This window comes from Brachyhypopomus gauderio, chromosome 2, assembly GCF_052324685.1.
Source record: "Brachyhypopomus gauderio isolate BG-103 chromosome 2, BGAUD_0.2, whole genome shotgun sequence".
NCBI lineage: Eukaryota > Metazoa > Chordata > Actinopteri > Gymnotiformes > Hypopomidae > Brachyhypopomus > Brachyhypopomus gauderio.
This window is the reverse complement of record NC_135212.1, coordinates 10,694,768-10,705,866: the sequence shown is the minus strand read 5'-3', so window position 1 is coordinate 10,705,866 and position 11,099 is coordinate 10,694,768. Positions and strand designations below refer to the sequence as shown.

Here is an 11,099-nt window from a genome sequence, read left to right as displayed (position 1 = left end):
GCTGTGTGTAAGTGTGCAACTGGAGTACTGACTGCACAGTTATCAAGCAGAAAGCTTCAGAGAGATAATCACTCTTCAGTTTATTAATTGACATCTTGGTTGAAGACATTTGATGTATTTTCACATCTTTGTGAAAATGCAGATGAATTTTGGAGTCCTGCTGATGTTATCAGGAGCTGTTGTGGGCAAGTAGCACAACTCCTTTGATGTTTTTTGGAGTGACAATGTTACACATGACGTCTCAGTATAGGAGTTCACAAAAGAAAAACAGATTACAACATTTATTTTTCAATAAGTGATTTTATATACTTATGTAATACTAATGTATTTAGACAAACTTTGTGTTTACAAATTAGATGTGATTTATCATTAACAGCAGTGCAGTTTAAAAAAGATGTTTTGTTATTTATGTCATAACAGATAACAGTGTTACAAAAATGAACATGATGGAAAGTTATGGAAACCCAAAAGATCTAATTTTGCCTGCTGTTCATGTGAGGATTGTACTGGGCATGTGCAGATATGCATATATGACTGACTTATGGCACATGTTGACTTTATTGATTATGTATCAGTAGGATTACATGTACATGTAGGTGTTTAGAGTTCATGATCTTAATAACTCAATTTTAGGCACAAACCTTGTATGTGTTTTACTTCAGTTTCATTACAAAATACATGTTAGTACAGCATTACTCAAAATATACTCTTCCAAAGAAGCAAGAGTTTTAACCACATGCTAATTTGAGACTTGACCTCTTTCTGATTATTCTGTTTCAGTTTAGGAAACAGGAAATATATTGTGTTAGACTGGTCACTTCACCACAGTTTCTCCAACACTCACAAATACAGCTGTTTGATGCTGACCATCAAGAGTCAAGAAGATCTTTAGTGGAATCCCATCCCTATGTTTAAATTTAGTGAAATAAACAACATTCCTTCAACCTCTTGGTCCTTGATCATATAGGACAGAGTCTGTTTACAGGATGACAGCTATGCTTCCTCATTGGCTATTTAAACAGGAATGTGTATGTTATTGTAGTCTATACAGCCTTGTTTAAATCTACACTTACCCACATTTATTTAAGATACAAAGCTACAAGATCTGGAACAGTAAAGACATCATTTAACAACTGGTTTAGATGCAAAGGATCTTGTATTTATTAGTCCTAACTATTCATAAAAAGTACTGTCACTAAAATATGATTGCCCTAATTTAATGGTGGTTGTGTTGCTTATTCAGACATTGCAAAGTTTTATAACATTTTGTATGATTGAGGGACAGATATAGTGGAACTTATGTAACATCTCCAGACAGATGGTGTAACATCAGTAAAGCCCGTTTGTCTGCTGTTTGGATTTGGGTCTGTATGATGTGACTATATATCCTTCAACTGCCAGACTGCACCCTGTGCTATGAGAAATGAGAGCAGCTCCTTCATGTGGTGGATACTGTCTTGACTCATGAGACTCACACAGTTCTGGCTCAAAGTGGTTCAGTTAAAAAGGAAAGATATAGTAACTCATTTTACACATAAAATATAATTAATATAAAAACATTATATAAATTGCTGCAGGTTCACATGATGATATAATGATACTTTACTAGGCAAAATGTGAAGGATGTTTTGTGAATAGTAACACTCGTCACTACAGTTTGGAGGTCAAAAAAACATTAACTGTACAGTAAATGTGATCTAACTCAGGGCACTGAAACAGGACACGCGCGTTGGATAACAGAATTAAATGTTGTTTATAAGAACCCACGACTCTGAGACACGTGAAGTCCAGCACCATCTGTACAAGCTACAGCCGGTGCAGTGACACGGGGCAGCTGTAACGTGTTGCCCCACCCCACCATCACCTCCCTGTCTATTCCCCTCTTCCGTGTTTTTCTATTTCCATGTGTGTTTTGTTTACTTTCATTTTCACAGTCCTGTTCAACCCCCTCGTTCCCAGCTATCACCATCACCTGCATCTAGTTTTATCCCTCATTAGTCTGGCTGCTTACTCCGCATTTCTCTCTGGACTTTGTTGGTCTTCGGTTGTTTGTGAACTTCGTTGTACTCCTGTGTTACGGTATTTCATGTAGCCTATGTATCTGTGTAAGCTAAATATTAATTACCTCGTCTTCTTAGCCTCTTGGCTCTTGCTCGTGTTCATGTCATTACTACTGTTTCATGTTTAATAATTGTGTCTATTTAGTTTCAGCGTATAGCCATTTTGTGTTCTGATGTGATTTAGTTGTGCTTGGTGAGTCTGTTTTAATATGCCCCGTCGTCAGCGTGTAGGTCTTGTCTCTGTGGCAGAGTGGGGTTTTCAGGCAATCTCACTAATTCCCCCTAATTGCGAATTGCGGTGGAGCCCGGTGAGTCGCTGGGCAGGTTTATTCTGGGATTATAAATAACGGAGGTGTGGTTACTGGGGCAGACTCCTTTCTGTGGTCCTGTTTTCCCAGCACCTCTAACGGTGGCAAGTGTGATCGTTATTGGGCCTGGCTGGCTTCCTTTGGTATACTAGCTTAATACATTCGAGGTATGGCGCTTTCTTTTTGCGTCTGACTATTGGTGATTGCTGTGGGCTGAGAACTGACGTGCTCTGATGTTTCGTCGCAGTTCGTTGGAAATACTGTGCCGTTATCTACCAATGGTGGGCTGTTTCCATTGGCACATTGCGAACAGCCTTTTTAGGTAAAGTAGGGAGATGCATCCAATTGCACAGCCGGAGAGCCAACTGCAGTTCTAGACCTGCAGTTTTAGACCTGCAGTTCTAGACGTGCTGTAGTTTTAGACATGCGCCACCTAGCGGCTCGGAATGTAGCTAACGACAGCCAACTGCAGTTCTAGACCAGCAGTTCCAATGCATGCCGTAGGCTCAGGGGCTTGTATATTGTAATAATCCATTGTATAAAGAGTTTATTTGTTAAATATGCCCATTGATTCTCAATTGTTTTAGCCAAATCTCTAACATTTGACAAGTTTTAAACGATAATGTATACCACATTTTGTATTTAAATAGAAGTAGTACGCCTCATTTTCCCTGTTCTTTTAGGGAGTTTTGATTAATTTTGTCATTTACACACACAGCTTGTCTCCTGAAGATATTTTATTTTTAATTAAACTACTGGATTACTGGCATAGGCTATTTTGTATTAAAAATCAGCAAAAATTGCTGAATGTTAGGAGTGATTTATTTTACTCGTATACCTTCATTGGCATGCAACTAGCAAATATTATGTGATACTTGGGGTTTTTCGCTCACACGCCACACATTCGATTACTCACGCCGAAAAAAAAATCTAGTTTATTTACCTCTGATCCATATCTATGATTCAATGAGTTACCAGTTCGCTCTGGCGCAAACACTGATCGATCGCAATATAATACTTAATTTGTGTCCATTTTACGTTCGCAGGACTAGCATTTCTCTCATAAAGGTAGCCAGAACTAACGAACTAAGACACACTAACGCTAGCCAGATTCATCCTTCATGACATAAACATTACGATAACACAAAAATGACCTTCAGACCGATCATATTTACATTTACATTTATGGCATTTAGCAGACTAAATATATGTCTATCATATATTAATATGCTCAATTGTATCAATATTCAGAACATAGTCTGGGTTCTTAGGGGTTAATAATGATGGGGAAATGCTACTTTAGCTTGCTTACTACTTTTAATATTAATAGTAGCGTAGTAAGTGCTAATTTCCTTCCTTTAAGTTGTTTCAAATTTAATCAAAGTAGCTACTAAGTAGCCATAAAGGTAGCCAGAACTAACGAACCAAGACACACTAACGCTTGCCAGATTCATCCTTCATGACATAAACATTACGATAACCCAAAAATGACCTTCAGACATTATCATATATCTATCATATATTATTATTGCTTATAAATATCATTCTTCCATCTGCTCCCGCGACATACTAAAACACTATCTGGATATTACGTTACATACATCTAAAACTACGGCACGTCTAGAACTGCAGGTCTAGAACTGCAGGTCTAAAACTGCGGTTGGCTCTCCGGGTGTGCAATTGGATGATGTAGAAAGTAGGCCCGCTTATTATTGACATTTTTAATGAAAGGATTTATTTTTAATTCATGCTCCTTTTTTTATTAAGTAATCACGCTGTATGCTGAGGAATTCGCGGTGGCTGTTGGAGCGATGAACGGATTCCAATCACAAGGGGGAAGGAAGACAACCGAGTTATAGACTTTCTCCCAAAAATAAAGTTTGCTGCGTGGTTCCAGTAGCCGGCGGTGCCGCTGTTTTGTTGGGGGGGGGGGGGGGGGGGGGTGTTCATAATTGGTGTTGTCCGAGTGATCGTCGTTTCGTGCTTTTTATTGGTGGATCTGTTTTTAGTTTTGCATGTTCTTTTTTCCTTTTGCGGTTTGTTAGTCCTGCTCGCCACATCAATTTCCTTCTCTCCCACTAAAGGTAGTCTTGATTAAGTAATGTGGTGTAACATGCCGTGCCCCCCTTTAGTAGATGAGAATATTTTTGCGCCCCCCCCCCCTTGACACGTGCACATGTTTTACTTCCAAGCTCCGTGCCCCCCCCCCGGGGCGTTACAGCAGCTGAAAACACTCAGTCGTCAACTGCACTGGGACATCCTCCATGATTGGTTTGTGTTGCTGTTAATGATGGGATGTTCTTGCTGTTCTTCATGTGCAGGTGTGATGTCTGTGGGTCCTGCTGTCTGCAGAGTTAATCAGAATGTTACGTGTTATGGAGCTCTGGGACAGGAACTTCACCTGGAGTTGGGTGATGGGGATTACATAATTTTAAGAAAGGAAAACAGCCTTATTTTTAAATATAAAAGGAACAGAATCTTACTGAATCACACAAGATGGCAGTTTATAGCTGATAAGAGAACCATTATAATACCCAGTACAGAGAGGGAGGACTCAGGAACATACAGGTTAGACACCTATGATGTGAATGGTACTGATAAAGGCAAATATCATCTCCATCTGAACATTGAAGGTAGGTTTACAAAATTTCATAACACAACATAACTATCGATGCATAAAGATTTTCATATAATTTCTAACTGTCCCTAACTTGAACTATGTCTGTATAATGGGCACATCTGCATCTTTTGTAGTCTTTTATCCTTCCTTGGTTTCCAGTGGACTCTTTAATGAAGTCCCTGTTCTAATATTTAATATTGAGTATAGAAATACATATGTATACTGTATATTTGTTTGCATAAACATTCTAGGTTGTATTTTCAGTCAAGACCAGGTCATTCATAGTACAGACCAATACACACCGACATATCATTAATTTCCATATGAAATATGAATTGATGCTTTTTGAACCTAAGCACTTGGGGACAATGTTTTGATTGTAATATTTGAAGACTTCATCCCAATGCTTTCATTTATTCCCTGAAAAGAACAATTTGCACATTTGGTACATGGAGACGTGATTTAGGTGCAGCCTAGATTAGTATTGCACTGTTAGTGTTTTTATATTTTAATTAAGATATGCAAGCGATAATATTCCAATATTAGTGAAACATTCATGAATATTTTATTCAAGCTTAATGCGTCATAAATCATGATTAATATTTCTGTTTAAGGATCCTGTTACAAAAATCATCCCCTATATTTCCTTTGAATTCTGTTCTCTGTAATCTCCAGCTGTAGTGTCCTCAGTGGAAGTGAGTTATAGCTGCATGTCCAGTAAGAGGACAGTGTCCTGTTCCTCTAAGGGAGACCAGCTCCACTTCAACTGGACTCTCAGTGGAAACAGAATCACACACCAACTGGATGATGGGAACAGGACTCTCCTGCTGGAGAAAGAGCAAGTTGGACAGATCACCTGTCACGTACAGAACCACATCAGCCATGGACAAAGTTCTATTGAGCTGCACCAGTGTCCTGGTACATATCGCTTAACTTATGATCATATTAAAGACAATAACAGCAGAAAATGTTTACTCAAGCTGTCCAAAGAGAAATTGGATTACAAATTATATCTGAAAAGAAACCATCCCTCCACACTGACAAATGTCTTGTTTTCTGAAATGGAGAATAACAGTGACTTCTTAGAGGTCTATTTCCCTGCAAAATGTCACTCCACCACACCTGACTGTAGTGTTGGTATTGGTGATTTAGGTGTTAGTTGTGAGATGTTCATACATTCTGCAGGGTGGTGGATCTCCACATCATGATATTTTAACTGACATATTGAGGAGTGAATTCTAGTGATACTCCACTGATGTACAATTCCAGGAACTTCAACTGCAGCTCCCACAAAAGCAGTGAATGTGATGTCATCTGGCTATGGTACAAGTCTAACTGATTAAAAAAACCCTCACTCCCACTCAGAATCACACATCAGGCTCCCTTTCCCTATTAAGACCCCTGAGTAAGTGAGATGTTATGTTAAAGTGCTAGAGATGTTTCGTTCAATCACTCCGGATCCCTCTCTTCAGTTTCTTTTTGTTTACATTAAAAGCTGCAAAGCTCATCACTATCATAATCATTATTATGTGTATGTGAGGCTTAAAGACATATTGATCTTATTGAATTAATCTAATACATATTTAGGCGTGATGCCACATCATAACTACTTTGTTAATCTCTCTCTTGCTCTCCCTCTCAGACGTCATGTTTCTGTGTGTGTGGGTTTTGGAGATCATCACCCTACTGTCACTGTTAGGAGGTTTTCACATCTACATCAAAAGCAAACAAAGAGCAGTGGAAGGTAAGAACATATTGTTCCACTCTATAGTAATAGACCAAATCAAATACATTAATAATCCAATAGTTTAAGAAATTTTATATAATTTTCAGGACACGCATAACAATTCATATTGTCGCGTTTCTTAATGCCTAAAACATTAATGTCATAATAACAATCACCAAAATACTGGGTTTGATTATATGGTTATTAGTACCTTTTATTATAAATTATGCAAATAACTCCAATCAAGTAATTTTAATGCATAAAATATCATTCATGAGTGCTGATATATAGTATCAAGGTTCCCCCTTAGGTTAGTTTGAAACCCTATTACAGTTATACACCGATTAGCAATTACGCCAGAGGAGTTTGAAGCTCCTCAAGGAGTTTGAAACTGGCTAACCAGTTTCTTAATGGTACAAATAGCTTATCTAATACGAGAATAAAAATCACTAACAACTCAGGTAATGTTAAATAAACACTTGTTTTCCGTGCAGTGGGTGGGAACAAGCCATGATGAAATAGTCTTCATCTCTAACTTCAGTGTCTCATCAATCATCCTTATGAGGACAGATTTCAGTTAGAATGCTACCTACTTAAACCACTGCCTATGGGTGTAATGCCTGTGGCATCTGGGAGTGATGAGGCAGACGCATGTGTTGAGAAGAGTGAGGTGTCATGAAGGACAATCCAAAATCAGGGTCATATAAACAGGCCAAAGTCAAATCTGTCAGTGAGGGATTTTATTTTTAATAAAAATACATATTTATTATTCTACAAAGACTAAACCAAACAGAGGCAGACGTACAGACATGAACCACAAGGCTGAAACACAAAACAATGACCAGTACAGTCTACACAGAAACCAGGGTTTAAATACAGGACAAACCAAAGAAAACTAAGTACAAACACCTCATAATTCTAATGATGGGCGGGGTTACAAACAAGAAGGAGGGAATGGACAAACACTGAAACCAGACTAAGAGGACAGAGGCGGAGCCAGACATGACACTGGGGCTGTGTAATCAATGCCTATTTAGGCAACTCACTAGGTTGTAGGACAGACCCTAAACCCATTTACCTTCAATGTTTGGAGTGTATATGGCGAATTCTTTAATAATGAATATTTACAAACGTACTTGTTTTTAAATACAAAATAATTGGGGTTTTGTTTGTTGCAGGAAACAAAATAATTTTTTGAACAGTGTATTAATTTAATTACATAAATTTTATTAATTATTAATTAATAGGTTATTTAAAATGTATTATTAATTAAAAAGTTAATTAGATTCACATTCACTATGTAACATGCCAATGTTCAGAAAGTGACCTGTGCATCATAATTTGATAAATGTGATTAAACTGGTTAGCAGACACTGCAAAGACTCTGCTTTTTAAAGTAATACGTGTGTCAGCATGTTGTGAGATCTCATTGATGTTATGCCACCATGTGATGTTGAACATGTGATCTTTCCATTGAAATGCTCTTAGGTGAAGAACAGCAGATGTCAGAGGTTCTGCACACCAGTGTGGATCAAGACGTGTAGAAGAACTCCATCTGAAGAGTGTCATGGCCACCATGAGACTCCCCAGGTCAAACAGCGGCAAAGAAGCACAAACGAAATTACACACACATTTACAGAACTGCTTAGCGTCAATGTTCAGCTCATAGAGTTTTGAGTTTTGCTGTCTGCACTAACTGTTTTGAGAAATCCACTTGATGGGATGCAAATGTAAACCATGATGTGAGAAATGTACCAAATCAACTGAGAAACACTGTAAAGACCCCACACACCCTCAGCATGGACTGTTCACACTTTTGCTCTCAGGCCGGAGGTACAGAAGTGCAAAATGCAAAACAACTAGATTAACGAACTCTTTCTTGCCCACTGCTGTCAGACTCTTAAATATACCGCAGAAATAAGATTAATTACTTATGATTGCTTGCCACTGTGACCTCACTATAGCCCGTGTTCACCTCACTGCAGCAGACGTTTGCAAATACACTATTGCACATCTACAGTCATGTTCCTGCCTGTATAGAACATCTTTACCATTCATTGCTGTAATTATTTTACATATTCCTGTAAATTAAGAGTTATTAAACCAGTGAGCTCATGATAGAATGGAGGGATGGATAAAAGGAGAGAAACAGTGACAATAATTGTGAACTTCAGTTTGGTGCTTGTATTTGTCAGTAATTCCTCATCTGGCCACCAGAGGTCCACCTCTCTGACGAACTGAGACATCTCCATGGTTACAAACTCACCTGCTCTGTATTAGCTTCATCTAGTCAGAATATTTAAACCCACTAAACCAGCCCTTCAGTGTGGAGTTTTGGTACTCTTTGTAGCCAGTGGCCAAAGCTGCCCTGACTCTTTTAGCATATCCTGTATGTTTGTATCTTGGACTGTTATGTTTGTATCTTGGACTGTGTTTTTGACTTTTTTTTTTTTTTTTTTGCAAAGTCTCTTGTGCCTCTGCTCTAGTTTGATCTGCTTTTGCCTGGTTTGACATTGTTTTGTGCCGTGTTGTATAAAGTATTAGAGACTCTTACTTGAGTAAAAGTACAAGTACTCTATTAAAAAATTGACTTGAGTAGAAGTTGAAGTGTTTTTTTCTTTAAAAACTACTTAAGTAGAACTACAGAAGGATTCAGCATTTTTTGTACTTAAGTATTGCAAGTAGTTTATTCTAAAATGTATTACTCAAGTACTGAAAGTAAAAATTACAAGTATTGTGTTTTGAATTAATTAAAGACAGCCATCAAAGTTTGATTATCAATTGATCACTTACAAATCAAATATGTCAAAGACCACAAATACAAGTGTTCTGTATTCTTGTACTTAAACTGGGCTTAACACTTCGTACAAAAAAAACAGATAACCTATGTCCTGCTACGTCGTAGGTTTGACACAGAAGTATAAGTTCGTATAAGTATAAGTTTAGCTGAGAAAACTTACGGTGATGGCTCCGGACCCTTCCCTGTGGGCGTGCCGCTACGTTGTCTGCGTGTCGTTATGTCCATGTATGTACTTCCGTGGGTGTGGGTTGTCAGTGAGCGTGTTCATAGTCGCACCTGTGCCTTGTCTCGAGATCACGAGGGTCTGTGTTCATCACTTATTTAATGTGCGTTCGCGCATATATAAAAAAAGATATAATAATAACAATTAAAAAAAGTAAATATGTATATTAAAAAAATAGTGCTGTCAATTCCAGGTGCCGCGATTAAAAGTCCTCACCAGGATTTTGCTCTAGCTTCCTGGATTGTGTTGATTCCACTAATTTTACCTGGATTGCTAATTAGAAGATCTAGTAAGTTTGAGCAAAATCCTGGTGAGGACTTTTAATCACGGCACCTGGAATTGACAGCACTAAAAAAAAAAAAAAACAAAAACAACCAGCTCAAATGACCACTGCAAAGTAGAGCAGAAAGTGTACCCAAGACATACAGCACAAATGACTGTGATGTATATGTATGTATGAATGTGTGTTTATGTGCAACACAAAAGTGCAACATAGGATAAATGTACAGAATGCACTTGCCAGCGAGGGTAGAAAGCTGTGACAACATTCCCCCAGAGACCAGAGGTAAGCAGAGAAAGACCCGGGAATCCCACCCGCCCACGGCCCCCCCAGGAGCTGTGGAGTCCCAGGGCCGCACTTCCCAGTGACCCCCGCATGCCCGCCCCAGCAGGCGGGAAAGGGAGACCCCGGACAGTGCCCCCCCAGCCAAAGAGTGCAGGTCCAGGGGAACCAGAGGAAACAGAACCCCAACCCGCCCCCCCCCCCCCCCCCGCCCTGGGCCAGTAGCAAAGCCCCAGCGCCACGTGCCCCCGGGAATCACCCACCACCCGGCAGGGCCCCCTTCCCGCCAAGGAGTCCCGAGCCGCCCCGGACCACAACCGCCCAGGGGAGCGGGCCAATCGCCCCCATGCCGGAGCACCAATCCAGGCCCCGGAATCCCAAGGCGCCCCCCTCTGGATCACAGGGGAGGACCAGCAAGGATCGGCAGCAGCCCCAGGACGCCCCCAGCCCAGCGCTAGCGACCCACCCCCGCCCCAGCAGGGAGCAGTAAACGGGTGAAGGAAGGCCTTCCCACCCCTCCACCCCCAGTGCAGTGTAGGTGTTAGTGTATATGCATATATGGTAGTGTGTGATACTATGGTGCAGTTAAAATTGAGGGGACAGGTGCTAGGACAAACGTGGGCAAGGGCCCGGGCCACCGGACGTAGCGCCTTTATGTCAAACGTCGCCTTCATGGCACACTGAGCAACTGAAAGTGACACTTTAGCAGCATCACAAGCAGTGTGAAGTCGTTCACAAAACTCCTCCCCCTAGTAATTGCAAGTGTGTGTGTGTGTGTGTGTATGTATGTGTGGGGGGTG

The 11,099-nt window shown here is 40.0% G+C and overlaps 1 protein-coding gene across 3 annotated transcripts; it reads left to right on the top strand.

Moving 5' to 3' along the window:
* The first annotated feature begins 202 nt into the window (after positions 1 to 202).
* LOC143487686 (T-cell surface antigen CD2-like) lies at positions 203 to 9,309 on the top strand. Of its 3 annotated transcripts, XR_013124335.1 has the most exons (6): positions 203 to 2,105; positions 4,690 to 5,001; positions 5,664 to 5,906; positions 6,258 to 6,393; positions 6,631 to 6,732; positions 8,203 to 9,309. XR_013124335.1 is itself a non-coding variant. In XM_076986758.1 (5 exons), exons 1-5 carry the CDS (start codon positions 4,545 to 4,547, stop codon positions 8,256 to 8,258), a joined length of 912 nt encoding a protein of 303 aa, XP_076842873.1. In that variant the 5' UTR covers positions 205 to 4,544; the 3' UTR covers positions 8,259 to 9,309. The 3 variants fall into 3 exon arrangements, 2 of the variants coding, with proteins under 2 accessions (XP_076842873.1, XP_076842881.1); XM_076986758.1 differs by having other exon boundaries at positions 205 to 5,001; positions 6,258 to 6,311; XM_076986766.1 differs by lacking the exon at positions 6,258 to 6,393 and having other exon boundaries at positions 210 to 5,001.
* Positions 9,310 to 11,099: the final 1,790 nt, after the last annotated feature.